This window comes from Spermophilus citellus (assembly GCF_964194105.1).
Source record: "Spermophilus citellus genome assembly, chromosome: 7".
Lineage (NCBI taxonomy): Eukaryota > Metazoa > Chordata > Mammalia > Rodentia > Sciuridae > Spermophilus > Spermophilus citellus.
In genome coordinates this window covers 82,819,236-82,844,178 of record NC_138188.1, presented here as the reverse complement: position 1 = coordinate 82,844,178, position 24,943 = coordinate 82,819,236, and the positions used below count along the sequence as shown (strand labels likewise).

At 37.4% G+C, this 24,943-nt stretch overlaps 1 protein-coding gene across 1 annotated transcript in view; it reads left to right on the top strand.

Moving 5' to 3' along the window:
- Nucleotides 1-22,883, top strand: part of GABRR3 (gamma-aminobutyric acid type A receptor subunit rho3) — a gene marked incomplete at both ends in the record, with an annotated part of 45,034 nt that extends 22,151 nt beyond the window's left edge. The window contains 5 exons of the mRNA XM_081301948.1: nt 705-787; nt 2,060-2,200; nt 7,402-7,554; nt 17,636-17,832; nt 22,581-22,883. Coding sequence (XP_081158074.1) covers nt 705-787; nt 2,060-2,200; nt 7,402-7,554; nt 17,636-17,832; nt 22,581-22,883 — 877 coding nt within the window. The remainder of the gene's footprint in view (nt 1-704; nt 788-2,059; nt 2,201-7,401; nt 7,555-17,635; nt 17,833-22,580) is intronic.
- Nucleotides 22,884-24,943: the final 2,060 nt, after the last annotated feature.

Genomic DNA, 24,943 nt, shown 5'->3' with positions numbered 1-24,943 from the left:
CTTGCTTGGAGGCCTTTATGAACCTCTGATCTGCTATTCTGGGTAGCAAAGTTTCTACTTTGAGGCAAGATCATAGTACAGCAGCTTCTGCCTGAAGCCAGGAAAATCTAGGAGGATACAAAAATTGAAAAAAATAAACCTCATCAGCATGCAAGCCTTTTTGCTTAATAGCACCTGAATTATGCATTGTGCATATAGATCTATGACTAAACATGCTCCAGGCTTTTCCCCTCACTACTGGAAAGAGAATGTCCTCAACTACATTTGCTTTGTGAAGGAAACCTTTACCTGTAGATTTGTTGTTACTACTATTCCAACCCTTTACGACTAGAGACTACTTAAGTTTTGGTCTTTCAAAGAGCAGAAAATATTTAAATCTATTTAGAAATGTCTCACTTTGAAGTGTATTTTTCTGAAAACATCAGCACCAGAAAACACTGAGGGGGATGACCAGGAGATGATGAAATCAGAAGCAGTTGTGAGAGCAGGAACACACTCATCAATCCGTGTCTTAAGCAATTATCATCCATCCTCCTGGTTTGCTTCCTTGTGCATTATTTGGACAAAAGATAGTAACGCCCATTTTCCATTATTCTTGAAAGGCACACAAAACAGGCGAACTATAAGGAAGCTTCAATGTTGCGTGCTAATTTGACCATATGGTTAAATGATCTGCAGTTCTCTTTTTCTCATTCCTTTTATAGGATAACAGTTTCGGCCATGTGCTTAATGGATTTCAGCAGGTTTCCTCTTGACACTCAAAATTGTTCTCTTGAACTGGAAAGCTGTAAGTCTTATTTCCTGATACAGTGAGGCCATATCATCTGAACACAACATCACATGCTTGCACAGAAATAAGTATGGTTTTAGCAAGCGTTTAAACATCTTGGTGTGTTTTTCCAAAGTGGTGGGAATTTTGTTTTGTTTTGTTTTGCTTTTGCTTTTACTAGCAATGATGGCAGTTTATCTTTCAAATGAGAAGATTCAGAGGAAAAAAATGCTTTCATCATTACTTGTTTGTTGCAGTTTCCACAATGCTTATAAAGCTTCCTAAAAAGGTATATTCTTCTAACATTATTATGTAGGATGACACACACTTTCCACATCTGGAAAGCTCTGGAATTTTATTCTTAAATCTAGTCACAATCCTCCATTAAGTGTACGGGTTTCCCCAGGAAAACCCCACTCTAGACGTAGACCTCTAATCAAAGTTCTGTAAAAGGAATGCTTATCCAGCTCCTTGTCATTTACTTTGACCCAACAGCTATTTTTGATAAGACATCTTAAAAATTGACTGCAATTTTTCATAATGTGACCAAAATACTGGGATAGACAATGTATGTCTCCTACATATACATTCTTTCCCAGATCTATTAGAAAACTTTCTATAACAAAATGTGATTCTAGAAGAAAATTTCTTATAGGCTATGTTTATTTTTTAATTTCTTTTTTTTTAATGGTACCAGGAATTGAACCTAGGGGTGCTTAATCACTGAGCCACATCTTCCACCCTTTTTTATATTTTTCTAGAGACAGGGTCTCACTGAGTTTCTTAGGGCCAAGTTGCTGAGGTTGGCTTTGAACTTGCAATTCTCCCGCCTCAGCTTCCTGAGCCGCTGGTGTTACAGGCGTGTACCACTGGGCCCTGCTCATTTTAGAATTTCATCCATGAGAGGTGCAGAATTAAAAAATCATGAGATCCTGGATCAACCCTGACACTGTGAAGCAATGCTATGGTGTCTATCTGAGGTGACATCTGGCTTCATTTTGTGAGAGAAGGCACCTAATGGGGGAGCAGCTATTTGGAGAGTTTTAACCAGACAAGCTTGTGGGCATCAGACAAGCTTCCACACACTACTATTCATCAAGTTCTAATTTTTCAAGGATTCTTTTTTCTTTTTAGAGGAGTGGCTATGATCAGTCTATTAGCAAATGCTTGTCTACACCTAAAATATATATGTCATTGGACCAGGCACTCGTGTAACAAAACATGATTATAGGCCTCGCATAACTTCTAAGAGCTTTTTGCAGTTACAGGAATGGTATTGTCTTGTTTCAGATGCCTACAGTGAGGAGGATCTAATGCTCTACTGGAGATATGGGAACAAGTCCTTAAATACTGAAGGGCATATTTCCCTTTCTCAGTTCTTCATTGAGGAGTTCAGCACATCCAGTGGATTAGCTTTCTATAGCAGCACAGGTACAGCATTTTATGTGACCAATTCATCAGCATTTATTGAGCCCCTATTCTTTGCTAAGTACCACAACATATGAAGAAACCTGAATCCAAGCAAATGTCCTATTTGGCCAAAAATATCACCCAGCTGACTGCCTCTACTGTTCTAATACACCATTTCTCACCCCTCATTCAGACACCTCTAACCTCATGCCTTGCTTCCTCTCTGCCACCTCCATTCTATTCTCAGTACAGCAGAGTGATCTTTTGAAACATAAAGATCATAGTTCTTTCCTGCTCAAAAACTTCAGTGTTTTTCATCACATTTAAAAACCAGATTCAAGCTTCTCAACATGGTCTACCTCCTGCCTGCTGCTCTGACCTCACCCAATGTCAAAACAGTGAATAGAATATTGCAATATTTCATGCTAAAAATGTGATATATATAAAGTATAAAAATCCATTTATATTATTTCCTGCACTGTGTAGATAGATATAGATATAACATATATAATAATGGTAATGATATTTCTTAAGATTTGAAGCAAAAGTATCCACAAATATAATCCAGCTCTTCTCTTTAAAAGAAAAGGTTAAATTTCACTTCCATATTCTAACTCCCCCCTGCCCCACCAAGATACTCCATTGACTCTACTATCCCTCTATTTGTACTTGTTAACCTTTTGAGCCTTGCCAGGTAGGCTCAACACTAGTTGATTTTTTTTTTTTTCCTTCTGGTCATGTTTTGGAGTCTGTCAAAATTCAGACAAACTACTTACACTGGAAATTTTACTTCTTACAAAGATGCTTTGAAGTGTTTTAAAATAAATTAAAAATTCTTAACATTCAAGAAATAGAATTTTGGTTCCTCAGAAAATTGAGAAACAATAGAATTAGGGTTGAATGTACAGTTGTACGTGGCATGAGATGGAGAATTATTCATAATCAATTTTTAAAAATTCAAAAAGCGTTTTACAAAAGACTATATACATGTAATGCATTCTCATGTTTGTTATTGAAGAAAGGATTAAGCACATGTGTGTGCTTGTATATGTGTGTATTTTAAATGTCTACAGATTTAATCAAAGATATATCTGAGGAGTGGGTATAGATTGGGGAGATTTTTTAATTTTATTTTAGCACTTTGTATTTTTTCATTTTGCTAATATGTACACATTTTAATGAGAAGGATTAAAATGGATTCTAAGGGTCAGAAAAGATACAAGAGTAAGCATTTTGGAAGTTATATTCAAATATTAAATTAATAATCATAACTGAGTTCCCTTCATCAAAACTATTCCCGAGGTTTCAGAAAGATCATATTTAGACATTTATTTCAGTTCACAAATATGTGATAATTCTGACTCATATTATCTATGAATTTTTTAACACGGTCTCCTGAAAGTCAAACTCAAGTGTCATTCCCAGATTAGTATCCTGTCTAAATATATAAGCTTCATCAAAAATATTTTTGACACTTTTTTTCATTTCTATCATTTACAACCATCAACTGTACCCACTACTCTCAAATCATCTATACAGAAAAACTCTGGTTAGAAGAGCTAGAATTATAGTTATGGAATCTTAGTTTACATTTTACAGCTGAACCACAGGGTCCTCACTTTTTTCCTTGGCTTCACTTTCAATGCTCTCATTGCCACTATACAAAAAAAAAAAAAAAAAAAATACTATCTGGCAACATTAACAAGTGGATGAGGGCTTCTGCCCCTCAGCTCTTTCGATGTGCCTGCAGATGATGTACTCTGGATAGACAAAGAAAAAAGAAATGGCACCTGCCCCAATGGATTAATTTTCATAGCATAATGCATTTGCTGAAAGTGTCTGTACTGAGCAGAGGCTACCCAAGCTCAAACCCCAAGCACTTATTAGCAATGTGACCTTGGATGAGTTGCTTCATCTCTCTAACCCTCAATTTCCTCATCTCTAAATGGGTTTCATAATACTCTCTACCTCATAAGGTTGTGAGGATACATGAATTTATACACCGAAACAACTTGGAGTACTATTTATTTCTGAGATGGTGAATTCTCAATAAATATTAGTCAGCAGGCAATATCACCTCACTATCTTCATCAACATCATGATCTTTTGAATACAGTCTAGGGCTTTAGTGTCAAAGGCCATTGAAGGTAATAGTTTTCTGGGTATAAAAACTTGCTTTGTCTTGGTATTTACTTACTCCTCCAATACTGCCTCTCTGTTTCATTTTCCTGGCTGCCAATTCTCCAGCCATTTTCTCTTTTTCTCTAATTTCTTTTTTTCTACAGTGTGGCAGTTGAATGGACCCCCACACACAATCCAAAATTTGGTTCAGATGTCAAACTGATGATGCCATGCATGTTATAAATGATATGAAAAAAATTCTTATTCACATAATGGATTTTCTAGAAAGAGCAGCACAGGCTCCCAAGCAGGTCTAAAAATGTGTTGAGAGAACAGAGAGGCATGGCTGGGTTTTATGGAGGTTTGGGAGTAGAGCTAAGCAGGGGTTCCCTTTCATGTGTCAGGACTGCGTGTTTGAACTTCTCAAAGATACACACAAAGAGTGCACTTGGGCTTTTTTTTTTTTCATTAGGAAGTAGAAGTAGGGCTTCAGAGCTCTCAGCACTCCAACATCAACCTGGAGTCAGACTCTATTACATTACTCAAAATGATGGCTCCACACTGTTTCAAGGTAGCACTACTTTTCCTGGTAGGTAAAGGAATTTCTACTGGTCTAGATTTAACCACAATACCATTTCCAATCTTCTACAAGACAAAGTAGCATTTCTCCTTTCTGGTTACACCCACCCCAATCTCAGAAACTAGATAATCATTCTCCAGAAAAGTATGAATAAAGGAATGATACAAGATGGGGATATAGTTCAGCGATAGAGCACTTCCTCTGCATGCACAAGGCCCTGGGTTCAGTCCATAACTTCAGAAAGATTGCAGTTTCCTAAATTTATTTCAAGACTTAATAATAAACTGCCAACCACTTAGTTGGTCTCTGTGTCTGTGGGTTCTATCTTAATGGATTTAACCCACCTTAGGTAGCAAATATTTTATAAAGGACTTCTATGCTGAACCTATACAGAATTTTTGTCATTGTTATTCTATAAACAATACAATATAACAACTATTTATATAGTACTTAAATTATTAGGCATCACAAATAATTTAGATATGATTTAAAGCACACTGCAGCATGTGCATAGGTTATCACAATTTTATGTGAGGGACTTGAGCTTCCAGAGATTTTTATGTCCCAGGGGGTCTTGGAACCAAGGACAGATGATTGCAGATGTTTATATTCCCAAGGAATGATTATACAGTTATTATGACTTTCTTTATGAATTACTTTAATAGGTATTCCTTATTGCTTTTAACCTCACAGTAATTATATGAAATTATCAGGGTAAATGTGATGTTATTGTACTCTACAGTCACAATTTAAACTCTCAATTGCACACAATAATAAAGTGAGGGACGCATATGAGATAATGTATAGCTCCAAAAAATGTATATTTTAACCTTATAATGAACTGAGAGTATCTTTCATTACCCCTGGAAATGAAATTGTTTGGTGTTCTTGAATCGTATGTTTCTTCTTTTTTTCCAAGAAGGAAACTTTATTAGGTTGGCACCTTCTAGAATATCAGGCTTATTTCTCTTTTCTATATTCAAAGACAAACTCAATCAAATATCCATCTTTAGGTTACAGATACTTTAAATAAAAAATATTGATAATCATATGTTTCTTAAAGCATATACATCAACTGACAATGAAAGTGAAAAATAGAATGTGGTTGAGAAAGAGAGAGAGAGAGAGTTAGAGAGAAAAGGATAATGAGCACTTAAGGATAGGAGACTAGGAGAAGAGCCTGCCAATTCCGTGTGGGTTAGTTTGGTCTATATTTTAGACCTCATACCTAAATGTTTGTCAGATCGGTCCAAAAGGTGCCATCTTGAGTTTTCTACAAAAATCATTACTAAAACTAGTAGAAAGGTTCTCTAACTTTTCAATACCTCTGATTTTGTTTTATAATTTATAACCTATAGCCTCTGTTTTTAATAATTTCAATGGAAATAAACTGCATTTATCATAGAAAAACTAATCTTACCGCTTATTCATAGCAAGTGTATTTTCATGCTTATTCACTTCATCATTCATTGCTTTGTTTTTAGTAAAGATTAAAAGGTTGGCATCACAGTTATTGTGAAATAAAGCAAGGTAATATAAGCTGGAAACATGTGAGTGAGAAAGAAAAAAGCAAAGCAAGGTAAAGAATTGAATAAAATCTGATGTGTGGTCATGTAAGAATGGTGCTCAGAGAAGTCCTACATATGATTCCCCCCACACACAAAAGAAATGGCTCTATACTTCCTTCTGATCTGTGTGAAAAGGGAAACCTGAACAAAATATTTGTGTGGATATGACAACAATTTGTTCTGTTAATCAGACCAATAACAAATACTACCAATAGAGTCTATAACTTCAACAACATGAAAAGAACATTATCTTTTGGTTTATTTTTTGCAGATTTATCACAGTCACATTATGGTGTCCATGAGTCTTTAAAGTAATGAAAATAACTTAGAGATGGCCTTCTCTCTCCTATTTTAATTTCTAGATGTCTAGATTCCAAGTTAGAATGCAATGACCTAGTACCTACTGTGAAGTTTTTCTTTTAGATAAAATGTTCTCTTCATTTGTTATAGCTAATGAAGAGTTTGGTGACTATTACATGCAAGCATCAATCATGCGTTGAAGACTGTCCTTCTTGTAAAAACACAGCAAGTATAATATATTATCTTTAAAGGCCACCTCACATAATATAATTACCATTCATCCCTGAACTGCAGAGACAAATAATTAAGCATGCTGGGACTGGGATTGTGACTCTGGTAGAGTGCTCATCTAGCACGTGTGAGGCACTGGGTTCGATCCTCAGCACCACATAAAAATAAATTAAATAAAGGTATTGTGCCCACTTACAAATAAAAAATAATAATAATTAAGCATGCTGAAGTTTAGGTCATGGAACAAACATTAGTGGAGTGCTAGGCTCACTCAGGTTCCAGCTAGGGCTGGAAAAAGAGTTGCACTTATCCAGCTTCATATCCTCTAAGAGCTTTGAGTTTCGAGAAGCAGATCACATCACCAAGTGTAGTGTGGCCAGAAGGAAGCCTGTTCTAATGGAAACTTTGGCTCTTTTTTGTAGGTTGGTACTATAGACTTTTCATCAACTTTGTGCTAAGGAGGCACATTTTCTTCTTTGTGCTAAAAACCTATTTTCCAGCCATGTTGATGGTGATGCTTTCCTGGGTTTCATTCTGGATTGACCGAAGAGCTGTTCCTGCAAGAGTGTCCCTGGGTAAATAAAGCTTTCCACATCTTGTAAAATGCTAGTAAGGGAGAAAGGCCAGGAGGTAAATATAAACAGTACTGCATGGAGGGGGAAGAGAATGGTGGTTTAGTGGGGATGCTTAGCTATGCACATTAAGATTACAGTATTTACTTTGCCAGCATCTAGTGCAAATTGAAATTATAATTGGGCTCCTTTCTTGGGAACAGAGACTTTAGGGATGAAGCCTGTGCTGTTGATCCATCTCTGAATAATGGTAAGGAAAGAAGGTGAATTATGAATCATAAACAGTCTTACTTCAAAAGGCTCTCTTTTCCCTTCAAAGAATCCCTCTCCCTTACCTGTGGTCATTTAGCTTTGCATGAAAAACCCTTACATCATAAAAGAAAGAAACTTTAAGCTAATTCACATTATGTTGTTAGTATCTTAAAAATTTTCTGGGGGAGGTGCAGAGAATGCTTGAAGTTGGGAATGTGAGTGCTGATTAGAAATATGGGCTTAACTCAAAGGCCAAAGTCAGAAGCATCCACAGTGGAATAATAGGTGCTGTAGCACACTAGTTGGCATGAGATCTCAGGTGGAGAGACAGTGCCAGCCTCATTAAGTCACCACACAGGGGTGATTATCTACTCCATCTAGTATTTTATATGCCCCTGTCACACACACTGATTTATGGGAACGATTTCAGACCCACTTAGCGGTTATAGAGTCCTTACAAAGTGGAAGGTGCCAAGCTAAGCACTTAGATGACATGTTACTTAATGAGAACTGGAGTGAATCCCACTTGCTTTCTTGACTGGTTCAGGGCAGAGCTCCCTCATTTCATCTAATTTTGTTCTTTCACCTGTAATGCTCTATCTAGAGGGAAGACTGTGGTAAGTGCTTCACAATCATTGCAATTATCACACAATTCATTCCAGAAAGGATGGTTTTGAAGTTAATGTTCACAAATTATATGCATACTTCCAAAGATCATTTGAAAGACATAAATTATTAATATTAATAATTTGTTCACCTCTTTCCCTTATTAAAAGCTTCAATCTGCAAGCATTTGAGGTTTGCATATCTGCAAGGAAAACATAACATCTGAATGAGTAATTGAATTATTTTGACTCTGTCTTCACATCAGAGCATCTGTGTCCTGACCTCAGTACTGCAGCAGGGCAGCATAAACCCAAACAGGAGATGAGGGGCACATTTCTAGCCCTAAAGCCAGGATGAAAAAGGCACTCTGAAAGGTTAAGAACATGATTTTCAGTGAGATTCCTCAAGTTGACTCCTGATCTTAACACTATGAGAATGACAGCTATAAGAGCCAGTTCTGGGGCAGGTTGAAATGAATGGAGAACATGGACACACTACTTTTAAGTTGTTCTAGAAATTCTATGCTTTTTACATCCACATCTGACCACTTAGAATTAGAAAATTCTATGCAGATTTATGTAAAATAGTATACAAATAAAAATGTACCCCGCCCTTATTAAAATAGAACAGGCATTCCTATAATACTGCATCTTCTCCAGGCTTAAGATTCTTACCACCCTAAATTTTTTCTCAGCGATATTTTGCCCTGTGTTTTACTCTGTCTTCCAAATGCTCTGACACTCAATGCCCTGAAAGTCCCCGAGACTACCTCTGCCCACTCCACTTGCCTTTTCTCAGCTGGTTCACCGTCTCTGCAAAATTTGACTTTATTAAACATTCTTTCCAAGTCCAGAACCAAGGACAGTGGTCAAGAGTTCGGCCTCATCTTTTTCATCTGCAAAATGAGATTATTATTAATACTTCCAAAGGTCACTCAGATAATTTAAATGGGAGAATTAGTATCAACTGTCTAGCTTGATGCCTGGTCCTTTGTATTGGATGAAAATTACCAGGCAAACAATACATTTGTTTTCCGTGCTCTGGTTTTTCTCCTCCTGCAGATATATTTCTCTTTCCTACTTTTTACTTCTTCCTTTTACTCCTTAATTGTGAGTAACTCTCTCTCAAAGATTTGCTCATTTTGGAGTTTCCTATCAAATCCTTTTGGTCCCCAATTACTACCCTTATGAATGTAAATTACAAATCTGTGTCCTTGTGTCAGATCTTTCTCTCAAGTTCCAGATGAGTATTTCCAAGTTCCTGCTGGATTTCACCTTCAGGTTCAAAGGGAGCTCAGCATCTTCAGAAATGAACAAACTACTGCCTCTTCCCACCTCATTTTCATTTCCTTTCTTTTCTTTTCATTCTGTCAAGGGGCCCACAATTCACTGAGTCTTTTATCTTTGAAGCCTCAATTTCCTTCTTAGTCTTCAGCAATGGTTCTCAAACTCTGGTGTTAGGACTTAATTTATACTCTTAAAAATTCTTGAATACCCAAGAGAATTATATCTAACATTCTTAGCCATAATAGATTTAAAAACAGAAATATACATACATATATATATACACATACATATATGTATAAATTTATACATGCATATGTATAAATTTAAGGATAGCAATAATAAAGTCATTACAAGTTAACATGATAAAATATTGTATAAAAATAATTTTTAAACAAAAAAAATAGTGTAGCATTGTTTTATATTTTTGCAAACATTTAACATCTGGCTCTAGGGCAACTGAATTCTTATCCTTGCTTCTGTTGCAGGACTGGAGCCTTCAGGAAACTGAGCTAGTGCAAAAGACTCCCCTTGGAATTTTGATTCTTGTGATCATGTCAGGAAGATTTTAGATGTGTCACTCAGAGTAACAGGCAATGAGTTTATTGAAGGGATAGAAAAAAGTAAAGGGATACTCTGAAGGAAGAGAATGGGTCCTCTCAGAGAAGAGACAACAGTGTACCTCTCCTGCTCTCCAGTTTTATTGTGGATCTCAGATAATTTTCCAGAAAGTCTCACCCAGGTTCTTGACTGACAGCAGAATGACATCAGACTTTCAAGTCCCTACTACCCTGACAACTCTCAGTGACTTTAGCCCATGCTGACTGGTTCTAGTTGGATTCTTAGCCATACATTCTTACAGATTTATGGTTAGAAGAATTTATCTTTATCTCCCTGAGTTACAGGATCTAATCTCTGAAAAGGATCACAAACTCACATATATTTCCCCCTTCAGGTTAACTTGGATTTTTGTTTTTGTTTTTGTTTGTTTGTTTTTATAGTAACAGGCATGAGTTTATTAGAAGGAACTGGAAAGGGGAAAAGAGGGCACTCTCAAGAGAGAGAAGTGGCTCCTCTTAGAGTGGCAAACTCCACTGCATCTCTCCTGTCCTTCAGTTTTATTGGGATTCCTAGGGAAGTTTCCAAAGAGTCCCACCAAGTTTCACCTCTTGACTTAACTGAAAGCATAGAAATTGCATGGATCACCTCAAAGAGGATGGTATGGTGCTCAGAGTTGGGAGGTTTAAGGAAATTGGGTCCCCTGTTTTATTTTATAATTTGAACAGCCCTCAGCAAGCTTTCTTTGTGAGAGTTTAGATTTTTTTTGAGAGAGAGAGAGAGATTTTTAATATTTATTTATTTTTTTTAGTTTTCAGTGGACACAACATCTTTATTTGTATGTGGTGCTGAGGATCGAACCCGGGCCACACGCATGCCAGGCAAGCGCGCTACCGCTTGAGCCACATCCCCAGCCCAAGAGAGTTTAGATATTTTGATTGTCAGAATGCTTGGGAGTTGTGATAACTTTGGTGATAAAGGAGGGTCCAGGCCACCTCGTAGAGTGGGACATGATCTTGAAACAATATTTTTCTTAAGTGGATGTAATTTTGACTGAGGGAGATTTTAACACCCCTGGGCCCATTTTCCAGGTGTTTGCCTTATTCTTAAGGCTCCCCATGGATTTTAGTCACCCTTCATTGTCCTTTCCTTGCTTACCCACTCATGGCTGATGAGCTACTTAACATTACTCCCCTAGAGGACTCAAATTCCTAAATTCTTTTACAGTGTTTAGGTGTTGATTGGATCAAGCTATTTCCTGCTGGGACAGGGTAAAGTTGGGAGGGAAGTGACCCTAAATTCTAGTTCTCTATCAGTGGGGCATAAACATTAAGAGTATTTAGCACTAAGGCAGTCCAAAAGTCCAAGCTGGTAGCAGGTGAATAACTGGACAAAGCATACATAGGGCAGAGCTCATGCTTAGAGGTGAATTAGAGTTCCCACCAATGTGAGTCTTGAGTGAGGTCCCAGGATGTTCTACTCATCTGGAGATAAAGATGAGAGACTAAGAGGAAGAAAAAAAATATCTCCTCACCCTAATGGGCATTGAGGTTCAAAATCTTATAATTGCTGGCCTTCATATTCTACAAAAGCATCCCCTTTGCCAAGAACCTTTACAGTTGCCAGTGGGTAAGATTTGCCTGCACCCCCCTCCCCAAAAAGACCAAGGGTAAAAGCCTCAATTCTTAAACCTAAGGGCTATGACATCTGAGTTTCAATCAAGAAATCTTTTGGTCCTCACTAGAGTGTGCTGTAGCCAAAAATAAATAAATAAATAATGTCAAGATGTTTCTGATAGTCACTAAGAATCTGAAGCGGAAAATACAGGTTCAGAAGAGACTAATGAAGAGGGTAGCCAGGAAATAATCAGCGTAATACGCAATAACCAGGCAGCAAACACCAAACATTACACTAGTGCAAACACCGAATGCACAAAGCTGAGACAGTTGAGGAGGGCCCTTCTTCATCCTGATTCTTGCTATCATGCCAGAAAGATTTCAGGTGTGCCTTTCAGAGTAGAGGCATGAGTTTATTAGAAGGGATGAGTAAGGGGAAAGGGGGACATTCTCAAGAGAGAGAGTGGGTCCTCTCAGAAGAAGGAACCAGCTTTCATTTTAGTATACATAATTATTTCACATATATTTCTTGTTTCATCAACCAGACTGTTTTACAGTGTGCATTCAAGAGCCATAATTTAATAAAATTAACTCTTTTTGCTGTGAGTGCTGGGAGGTGGAAAATACAGTGACAACTGGGTCAGCTTGGTGCTGCAGACTTGGTTCACACTGAGGCAACCAGCTGTGTTACTCCCACAGATCCTGCACCATCAGTGCAAATGTCAACCTAGGGAAAACAGCAAACAGTGTCTTGGTGATATTGTCATATTCATTTTTACTAACCAGAGTCCCTGAAAAAGTCTTGGAAACCCCAAGGGGTCAACAGAACTGTAGCTCTGAAGTGTCTAAACCTTTGTGGTTTTCAAATCAGCTTAGCATCTGTTTTCTGTTTATCCTGTTTTAACCAGTGCTGTGACCTTTGCTGACTTCCCCCTGGAATGTTCCAACAGAGGACTTCCTGCCTAGGGTCATCTTTCAAGAGAATAAGGAGGAGGAGAAATCCAGCCCTTGCTCTTTGAGACACATGGGGATTAGTGTGCTCTGGAGGAAAGGACACCTTTTACTAATTTACACTAAGCTGTAGCATAGGCCTCCTAATTGCCTATATTATTTCACCTCCTGTTCTTCTTGATCCAGGTCAAACCTCCTACCAGAATAATATCTCCAAAATGCAAATGTGATCACACTAATACACCCCCATTCCAAAGTGCTAATGAGGTAAAGACTCTCAGCTTGGAATCCAAGGTGCCCTGAGAGTTTCCAGATTCAAAACACTTGGTTTAATTTGAATTTTAGATAAGTACCAAATAATGTTGCTAAATTGGAAGCCCTCTCCTTTTCCAATATGCTTAAACTAAAGCTTTAGCCAATTGGGATATTGAATGTTCTCAAACAGGTGTCATTTCTTAGTGCATTTGTTATGGCTATCTCTCCACCTAGAATGTACTCCCTACTTCTCTGTCCCTCCATCAAAATCCTGTCATCTCCGTGCAGCCAGAAGTGTTTGACGATGGCTTCAAGCACACATGATCATCCTCATTTTTGAACAACTTGGCATTTTGTGTTTTCCCCTATCTGTGGGCAGGGGTTAACTGTCTTGTCTCCTCCATTAGTAGAGCTCCTGATGGACAGGGATCACTGTGCCATCCTTTTATCCCTGCAGTGACTAGCACAGAGTCTATACATAATTTACATTAATATATAGCTGTTATGTCACCAGCATTTACCCCACAGTGATTTAAATAATTGTTTTTAGTTACTAACTGGAAATAATGAAGGATGATTCATTTTCTGGAGAAGATCCACATTTGTCAAGTTTCAAGTATAGAACAATAGAAGCTGAACCGCTTGGAAGTATCAATTGTGATTAGGCAATTCTCATGAGAGACAATAGCTATCATAATTTGGAATGTGTGATGAGTCAGAAATATTATGCTTCTCAAGTTGTTGTGGTGAAGAGAGAACGTGAGGTGATTATAAAGTTATTCAAGGCTATTTTCAGACTCATCAAGGAGGAGCAGGACTATCATATATCTTCTTATTCCACCTCCCTACTCCTTGCCTCATTTCCATCACTCTTGCTTGCCCCTGCACAAAGTTATTATGCCATTTTCTATACTATGTATTACATAATGGGGCCTTTACTGGGAAACAGATGTGGTAGACAAAGACAATCGATGTTTTCAGGCATATAGTCCCTTATAGAGAAAAATGTTTTCTAACAGAGGATATGCCATTTACCTAGAAAAGTGAATATTTTGGGAATGGGACAACACCAATTCATTTAACCATCATGGAGATGGCCAGGACTTCTGATAGTCACTGGATTCTGGTACTGCCTTTGAGGGCAAATGGTTATTAGTGTCTAGCCATAGAGTGTTTGAATATCCTGTCTGTCTTCCTTTCTCTTCTTTGTATTTTCTTTCACCCTAGACCTGTAAGGAACATGTTTTCACTTGTTTGAAGGTAAATGGAGATAATATCTCCCTTCAAAATAACTACCCACAGTACAGCTACTGAAGGGGTACACAACCTCAGTAGTTCTAGGAGAGAAGCCTGTCTGCTTTACTGCTCTCACACTGGTCAACAAACCTCTCCACGACACATGACTAAAAATGGCCAGTGAAACACAAAGATGAATAATTCTCCTGGACTGTCCTTAATTCACCCCATGCATATCCTTAAAAGTTAATATGATGAAGCTGTAAGGGCTCAGGGGAGATAAATGGCCAGACTAAATATTTTCTCATAACACCTTCCTAACTATGCATAGCAATATCAGTAGATGGGAAGATAATTTTCTAATCTCAACACATGACCTTTCTTTGACTAAATGGTCACTTCATATAATTCAAAACTCCTTTATTGGGATGTTAACTTTAATGGATCTGTAAGGAATACTGTTTGTCAAGATTAATGTATTTCCAGGGGGTGGTTCAAGACATAATAGGTGTGCTTAATGTAGCTTTATAGTCCTGACTTCAAGTTCTATTGCTTTAGGAATTTATATATGAGTTTTCACATCATTCAACCCCTTACCCAACAATCACTCCTCTCTACTTTCTTATTCTTTTTTTTATTCACTTGTTCGTTTTAAACAAGGAAAACCTAGTACACTGGGTTTGAAATGAATAAAGCTATCGTGAATTAGTTAATGAAAACTATGGATAGTTTATTGCTCTCTGGCCAACATAAATAATGCAACTCTTTTTTATGAGCCCAGTACTCATCAAATCCAAATACATGGCAAGCATTTTTGCCATGTACATGTGTGTCTTTGTTCCAAACCCTTATTTTATCTACGCCCATATTTTTGTCTATTGAAAAAAAAATTGAAGCTGAGTATGGTGACTCAGTCCTGTAATCCTAGTCACACAGGAGGGAGGACAGCAAGCTTAAGACCAGCCTGAGCAACATAGGGAAACCCTGTCTCAAAATTTAAAAAATAAATAGAAAAGGCTGGGGATATGGCTCATTGAGAGTGCTTGACTAACACGCACAAGATAAGACCCTGGGTTTGATCCTCAATACTGAAGGAAAAAAAAATTGAAGTTTTAACTTCCATATCTTAAAAAAACAGAGCAGATATTTAAAGTTGCTTTGCATGTAAAAAAGTATAGGTTCACAGTGGCTTGGGGAGCTGAGGCAGGAAGATGGCATGTTCAAAGCCAGCCTTAGCAACTTAGTGAGGCCCTAAACAACCCAGCAAGGTTTTGCTTCTAAGTAAAGAAATATAAGTAAGGGCTGTGGATATGGCTCATTGGCTAAGCACCCCTAGGTTTAATCCCCAGTACAAAAAAAAAAGAAAAGCTTAGGTTCAGCACTCAGAGGGAAAGATCTGAATTCTTACAAAATTTGAGCTACTTAACTACTCTTAGCTCATATTCCTTTTTTTAATAAAAATATTTTTAGTTGCAGATGGACATAATACCTTTAATGTGTTTATTTAGTTTTTTTTTTTTTTTTTAATGTGGTGCTGGGGATCAAGCCCAATGCCTCATGTATGCTAGGCAAGTGCTTTACCACTGAGCCACAACTCCAGCCCTCATATTTTTTTTCTGCAACATGTGGCTACTTAATACTTACCTCGATGTGTGGTAGCTAAACATTTAATTAAAGCAAACAGTTTTTAGGCAATAATCTTGGCTTCAGTTATCCCTGTAATGTTAATAAAAAATTTTCACATCTCTACATTTCTATAACAAATATTTTTTAGGCCAGAGAATGCAAACAATATACACTCATGTAAAGATTGTTGATTTTACCATTGTTGATGGGAAACCTGGAACTCAGTGAGACAGTGGCCTGTCTTTAATGTTAAGAGCTAGAATAACACTTAGGTTTCTTATTCTGGAGTTCAGATCAATGTCAAGGTGAGATTCTGGGTCCTCCCATGGTGGCTGTCAAATTACAGGATTGTACTGGTCTTGATTATACAAACTAAAAACTTCATTTGAAATTGAATGGCTCTATAGAGTTTTCATTGTTTTTGATATGGGCTCGCTCAGATGGGAACCTCACAGCAGTACTGTAGAAAGGACAGAGGTGTGTTGGTGAAAGCTGTCCACACGCTGTGTCTGAACATTTAGGAATAAATCATGGTGCTCTTCCTGCTGTTCGGGACTCTTCACAACTTTGAAAAATCATTAAGGATTCCATTTGCACCTCCCTAGTGGGAAGTTAAGAAATAAAATCATACCAGCCAGTGTACATTTCAAATATTTACAATACTATGCTTTTTTCTCTAGGCAGTACTCTTGCAATAACCTTCTGAGAAATTAGGGTAGACATGGAAGGGCCCTTCTCAAAGCCAGGATTTTGTTAAAGAAGTCTCAGAGTCACTTCTTCCTCCATCGCCCTCCAGAACTCTGGTCTCTTCACCTCTGATTCTCATGCAAGAGAACAAAGAAGGGAACAGAAAGGGGATACCCCAAAAAAGGAGATGAAGGGAAGAGAAGGAAGGTGGAATGCAGAAGAGGGAAATAATTGGACTGGCACTTAGCAGTTTCTCGGTAAATGTTTACAGTGGGCTGAATCTCCGCTAGCACATGTATACTCAGTTGAACTGTAGTTTCATTAACAGTGAACAAAGAAAATCATGATGGATTTTGAGTATTTTCTATGAAAGAACATTATGGAGAACAGTAATCCTTAATGCTACGAAACATCATTAAAAAAGAAATGAGTTCAGAGCTGGGGTTGTGGCTCAGCAATAGAATGCTCGCCTAGCATGTGCGAGGCACTGGATTCAATCCTCAGCACCACATAAAAATAAATAAATAAATGTCCAACTACAACCCCCCCAAAAAAAAATAACAAAAAGAAATAAATAAAAAGAAATGAGCTCCCCTGTAGCATGAAAGAGTAAAGGTGGGCATGAAGACAATTTCTTTAATAGGAAAAGTTGTGAAATAATGGGAAAGGTTAGTGGGAATGACTTTGGGATTTCTTTCTCAGAGCACATTTTTACCTATCTGGGATGATTAGAAGTAGTCCATCTGAGGGCAGGAGGAAGATATGCCTTGCTCTGTGTTTCTAGATGAAAGAAAGGACACATGGTAGGCAATAGGGGTGAGGGCAAGGAAAAGATGTGGAAATAGCCAATGAGAGCTTCTTGAGCTACCAGATTAAAATGCAGAGATCCATCCCTCCCATTGCTAATCTCCAGACTGATATTGTTCTAGAAAGGCACCAGCTGGGTGGAGCCACCACCAAATCCAGGAAATGAATGACTGTGTCACTAAGCTTGTCCTTATTCTTGAATGGCAGGAATCACCACAGTGCTGACCATGTCCACCATCATCACTGGCGTGAGTGCCTCCATGCCCCAGGTGTCCTACATCAAGGCTGTGGATGTGTACTTGTGGGTCAGCTCCCTCTTTGTGTTTCTGTCAGTCATTGAGTATGCAGCTGTGAATTACCTCACCACTTTGGAAGAGCGAAAGCAATTCAAGAACAGAAGGAAGGTACTGTCTTGCTTTGACTATCAGATCCCTTTGCAATGTGGGAAACCCTATCCCCTTCTATCACCCTCTCCCAACAGAACTACAAGCCCTTGTATTAAGTCTATGTGCCTTGGCAAGTTGTCAGATTTACAGGAGAGTGACAATTTAATTTTGAACTTTAATCTCTGTTCTGCTTTGACTGGTTTCCTCAGCATCCTCATTCACTTTATGGGGAGTTTTTGTGCACAGAGGATTTCTCTGAGTGTGCCCCTCTCCCCTGACTGTACCCTTTGAAAAAAAGAGATTGTTGCACAAACCACAGCCTCTGAAGTGGATGATGATGATGATGATAGCTAACATAGCATAAATGGTCATAATATATCGACATAATGCCAACTTTCTAACACATATTATGTAATTTAATTCTACTAGTAACCCCAAGAGGTCAGTATTTTATAACCCTCATTTCACAGAGGCAGAATAAGTGCAGGCAAGGTCACACATATTAAGGGGAATCAGGGTTTGCTTCTGAATCTGTTTGACTCCATATGCTATCCTTTCAAACAATGAATGGTATTTCTCTCCACCAAGAGATGGAATATATTTTTCTCTTCCTTTCAATCAGAAAAGTGCTAGAGCAAAGATGGAAGTTTTCCCCCCACCAAATCCTAGGAATAAGGTGCCTTGTGGGCTGTATGTATTATTGTGTGTTTGTGTGTCTGTGTATGTGTGTGTTTGTGTGTGTGAGTGAGAAAGGGGTGAGGGAGGGAGATTGCTTTATAAATGTGGATAGATTTCTCTCTGGTTTATTTCACAAGGATTTGGACATCAGTTCCCTGTTCTTGTGAGAACTAACATAAAATATTGTATTTCAAATCCTAACTAGTAAGATTCATTCCTTTGCTAGCCTATTTAAGAGACTGTGTGTATGTGTACATTCATATATATGTTATTATTTTTACTTCAGAATATTATTTAATAACTTTTGGATTTCTTACTGAGCATTTTGTACTTTCAGAGTGCTTTTACATCATCTTCCTGATCTGAAAGTTCATATCCATTCCCCAATGTGGGTCTCACAGGGATTCTTGTCTCTATTTTATAAATGAAGAAGAGTTTCAGTGAAGTAAAGTTATTTGCCAGAAGGCTCAGGGTAAACCGAGCTGCCATTGCAATTCAGATTTCCTGGGCTGCTGACTTCATTCTTTCATTTTATATCTCTTGAGTCAAAGTTCTAATAAGAGCTGATTTTGCTTTATTGCAGATGCTACAGTTTCTTTTGTTGACAGCATGGGGCCATGTGTCACACACACACACACACACACACACACACACACACACACACGCATGGTGAGGTGTTATGCAGGTGTGAGGAAACCGGGAGCTTTTAGATTAACCACGTGCCACAGTGGTGTGTACACATCACCTGCAGCATTCTTGTCAAGACTCTGACCCAACAGGTCTGGGCATAACCTGAGAATCTGCATTTTTAACAAGTTCCAGGTGATATTGATGCTGTTGGTCCATTAGCCATACCCAGAATAGCAATGATTTGGATAATCTGTGAAGTAAGCAGTGATGGGAAAAAATGTGTAAAGATGGAAAGAATTTTGTTTTTGTTTTGTTTCAATTTGGAAAGTTGTAAACCCAAGAAATAGGCATTGAAGTAATTTTGGCCAACCTCATCTAGTCCTTTGTCTCCAAAATATCCATGTTTCCCTGTTGTCACCTGCCACACAACGTGCATTTTCATGCTACCTGGCTTTTTTTTTCCATTTGATAATATCATACAGAATTTTCTTAAGTATGAAAATGAAGAGATTCTTTTGAGTTAATAAGCATTTTAATGCTTTAATTATTTTTAATGTTTTTAAAAATTGTTTAATTATGGTAAAATACACATAATTTACAAGTTCCCATCTCTTTTTGAACAGGGTTGTACTAATTTACTCAAGCTGGACTTGAGCTTGTGATCTTCCTGACTCAGTCTACCAAGTAGCTGGGGTTACAGTACATGCACTACCATGCCCAACATGGAATTTCCCATCTTAATTATTTTAAAATGTATAGTTTGGTAGTGTCTATTCCTGTTGTTGCATAATCAATCTCCAAAGATTTTTCTAATGAACTGAAACTTCCCTTAAAGAACTCCTCATTTTTATCTCCCCAAACCCCCTGGAAACCACCATTCTAAGCATTCTCCCCTTAAAGGTACAGTTATCCCAAAGAAATTTTCTTACTTACCATCATAGACCCATGGGAGGAAATGAAGAAGTGATCTAGATTTAGAAGAAAGGATGCCAGACAGAATTCTATCAGTTCCCAGCTTTGTGTTCTAGGCTGACTCGTTTATCTCACAGAGCTGTTGTGAAGGTCAAATGATATAATGAATGGGTATGAAATCTCAGTAAACTATAAAGTGCACGTGAATGTTCTTACTACAATTGGTGTTAAGAGCATATAGTTTAAAGGAGCAAGAGTTTTCATAAGGATAGTAGATAAAGGCTGCTTGAGATGAGAGGATTTTGAAGGAGTAGGCTGCCCTAGAGAGGAGGTAGAAGCATATGTCTACAGGTTTAGGGGCTAAAGTGGAATTGAAACCAGCTTCAAAGAAAGAGCAAGATGTGAGAGTCATACATTTGGCTACTATGTCACCTTAGTTTTTGATAACATAGTTTGTTGAATGTTGCTTAGATCAGAGAGCAGGGCTCACTAATATTTATTTCATCACTGAATTAAAAGTACTTACTCTTTTCATCACTAGCAAAGCTAAACAATTTAGGGTTCCCCCTGTTGGGTCTGTCTCCTTTTACATCATTTCCGAAAACAGACCTGGTACAAATGTGGATCCCAAAGTGCAGACTCAAAAGGGTCTGAGTCACACATGCCAGCTCCTTTCCCCAGACATCGAGTGGGGAATGGTTGAGGGATGGTGAGAAAGGCCTTAGAATGTTGGGCCAGTGGAGATCCTCCCCATGAAATCATGAAGTCAGGCAAAGCTCCTTCTTACCACCACCATCACCACCACCACCACCTCTGCTGCTCTCACACCTGTTAGATATCAAGAACTCAGAGAACAGCAAGGACCATGGAAAAATTATCTCTAGTATTGGTCTTTGTCCGGTAAAGAGAAAGGAAGGCACTTTTTTCTTATCCCTTACCCAAATGTTTTCCTAATTCCAGGACCTAGAACTCAGTCTAAAATAGTCATATATATATATATATATATATATATATATATATATATATATATATATATATATATATTATAGCTTATATGACATATGCCTTAGCTATGTGCTTATCTATAGCCTGAAATGAAAAATGAGAGACCAGTTCTAAAACTCCTTCTATTGGACAAGTGACTTATAAACTTGTGAAAAATAGCAGCCCTGTTGGAAAGTTGGTAAAGACTACAAGCTTTAATCAATTACATGTTAGATTATCATAATAGAGAAAGAAAATGACACCCTTGTTCTTCCAAGATTTGTCTTCTTTTATCACACTAATGACAATTTTGTTCAGCTAAAAAAGCAATCTGCTAGTATGATGACTCAGCAGTGTTCTGGATGGCTAGGGAAACCACTGGCGAAGCTGTTCATAGTTTTTCCATGCTCAGATCAATAGTTGAATATATTATTAATATTATTGACTACCTAAAGTCATTATTCAGTCTTGATCTCATTGCATGGTTATTTTGTCCATTTTCATTTTATTATGGAAAATATTTACAATTAAAAGAAAAAGGGACAACCCCACTCAAAGTATGGGTCCCTGATTAGTTCACTGACTACACAACATAGCCTTCGTGTCTTTTGAATTCAGTAAAACGTTAGGTTTTTATAAACCAAATACATATCTTGAAAGGACTTACTCTGCAGCCTCTGATATCAACTCTGAATAATTTTGTCTAGAGTAGCCTCTCCATCTTTGCTCATTTTTCAACTTTCCTATAGATCAAGAAGTGATTTTGTCTTCTCAAAAAACAATTACTAACCACTGCTTCCTAGATATTATCCTATACTAGTGAGCACAACTATCTCCCTCAGAGTAAAACCTTAAAGAAAAATTTCAGTTCAGATTCAATCAGATACAAAAGCCAGATGCAATCAGAATTTGTTCCTTAAAAAAAAAAAAGTCAACTTCATGTTTATTGGGCTGTATTAGCATCATTTATAAGAAAAAATAGAAGACCAGACTAATTTGCATTTTTAAGATAAATGGATGATATGTTCTGTTTGGGGACAAAAATCACACTGACTGGGCATACTGCTATATTCTCTCTCAAGAGGAAAAATAAGTTGAAAAGCAAATCCAATCGCCTTACATTGATGTTCTGATAAATCATATTCAACTTTAACTCACAAACTTATGTTAAACGATTCGTACTATTCCAAGAAAAAAGAAAAGAAAGAAAGAGGAAAATATGCACAAGGAGTAATAGTCTAGCAGGCCAGGACTAAATTAGAAAACATTGGCATTATGGTAGTGTGACATTTACTTGTATGATGCTCAACTACCTCTATGGGAATAAATTTAAATTTCCTTACTAAACCAGTATGTGCAAGTCTGCAAGACAGTGTTTTCCATTTATTATTAAAATGACTTGTAGTCAGATGCAAGAAGCAAAGGTAGAATTCTATTCTTTATTACAGGCAAAGCATTCTTAGCTATAGAAACTATTTTAAAAATCTCATTTACATTTTTACTATAATTCCTATTCATAAAACTATATTCCTGACCTACTAAAAAAAAGTCTTTTCTGACAGATTTCTGGAATATATAATAGTGATGCAGTTGAAGCCATGGCTTTCGATGGTTGTTACCATGACAGTGAGACTGACATGGATCAGACTTCCTTTTCTTTACACTCAGAAGAGGGCTCCTTGAGAGGACGATCCACAGGCAGCCCCAGCACAGATTTATCTCGCATAAAGAGAAGAAAATCCCTGGGAGGTAACATCGGTAGAATCATCCTGGACAACAACCATGCCATTGACACCTATTCTAGAATTTTATTTCCCATTGTATATATAATATTTAATTTGATTTACTGGGGTATATATGTATAAAGAGAAGCCTCGCTTTTTATTTTTCTCTCCCTTTTTGGGGGGTTGGGGTAGGCATTGGGGGTCCAAGCCAGGGTACTGCACATAAGAGGCAAGTGCCACACCACTGAACCACATCCCCAGTGCAAATAGGAATTTCTAATGTACAAAATCTGTATTGGAATCAGAATATGTTTAAAAAGCAAACCTGTTGAACATGAATTGGACCATACTAACTTGACCTAGGAGAGGGTCAGTTATGTCTCCTGGCCTAAAGAAGATTTAAAAATGGACTGATTTACGTCTAGGAAAGAGTTCAAAGTCCTAGGAGAATTTTGAAACAGTAATGAGAGTGACAGGCAATTGTATTTTGGAAAAAACATTTCCATAGGGAAGGGCTTTGTAACTATTTCATCTGGACCATTCTTCTCTCTCAATGAGAATGTCCTTTATTCAACCGGAGAATAAAGTTGGCCTGTGACATTAATTCAAGGATAAATTTTTATTTCTTAGTATCCGCCAAGTGACAGATTACCTGACAAAGCTATATTCCCCTAGGGAAGGACATCCACATCAAGCCAGGAGTCCTGTGAAAGACTTCCTTCTCTTACCTCTAGCTACTGAGATTCATATATTATTGAGTCCAAAATGTGGAAAAAATATAAACTTCACTCAATCTTCACTCCTCATGTTAATACTTCCATCACCAATAACAGGATCTAACGTTTTTTAGATGAGGTATAGCTTTTATAGCTTTTTTGAGGTCTTTGATTGATGACTCTTTTTTAAAATATATACTTTTTTTTTACTTGTAGTTGGACACATACCTTCATTTTATTTATTTATTTATTTTTATGCAGTGCTGAGGATCGAACCCAGCCCCTTGCATGTACTAGGTGAGCGCTCTGCCACTGAGCTACAATCCCAGCCCCTGATGACTCTTTTTAAATCAAATGTTGATTGACGACCAACATGTGACAGACCCTTTATTCAGTGTTATATTCATCAAATATGAAATTACCTATTCTTTCCATCCCTGAGCACTCAGACTAGCAGGAATAATAATGAATTGGCATAGTAGATGCTGATATGGTGGGAGGTACACTGTGCTGGGTCTGCAAAGTGAAGGCTGAAAGAAGAAAAGAACATCTATAAAGGAATGTGGATCTCAAGTTATCAACAACAGCAGATGCTTTCAGATATCACATTGAGGGAGAAGACTGAATGGAATGTATGTATCCATTAGTAATCTTCAGTAACTTGGTTGAGCCAAGTAAATCAGGTCAAGTGAGTATTAAAGAAATGTTAAGTAGAAAAACCTCCAATAATCGTGTTTTGCAGATGGGAGATATCATGCTTCTGTATTGAGCATTTTGTGGAGAAGACATGGTTTAGAGAAGAGCTCTTGGCAAGAAATGCGACTATGTCCCCTTCCTATTTTGGCTGCTAGAATTGAACTTGGAGAAATAAACTGCTGTATTACTTTCAGTAATACTGAAATACTGGAGTTTATTTCTCCATAAAATAAAACAAAATTATTGAATTATTTTATGCCAGGTGAGGAAACAAACAACTTCCTGCTTGTTGATCAACAACATTAGTTTGGGGTCTCTATCGTTACATGGGGAGGATTTTTTTTAAAAAATTGGCTTCCTCCTGGTGCAAAAGATTAAAGGGAAAATTCTCTCTATTATGACTTTCCTCATGGGCAGGATAATTCTTAGATACTTCATTCTACTTTCTTAATACAATTTTTCCATTATCAAAATTTCCTAAGCATTATATTTTTCTAAGCTGTCATCCAAGATTAAACTAATATAATTTATTTAAACCCTTCTCCATTTAATTGTAGACTGTAAATAAATTTTAAGAACTACTTAATTGCTTTTAAGCTTGATTTAATAGGGATAGTATTGTTGTAGGATTATATTTTCATAATACAGCACAGATTAATATCCTGGGTGGTTGGCAATTTGTAGGTATTTTTCAACAGAGTGCTGAGTTGGATTATGTTTCTTATTTTGACAAGTTCTGTGTATAATTGATGAGAAAGAGAGAGAGAGAGAGAGAGAGAGAGAGAGAGA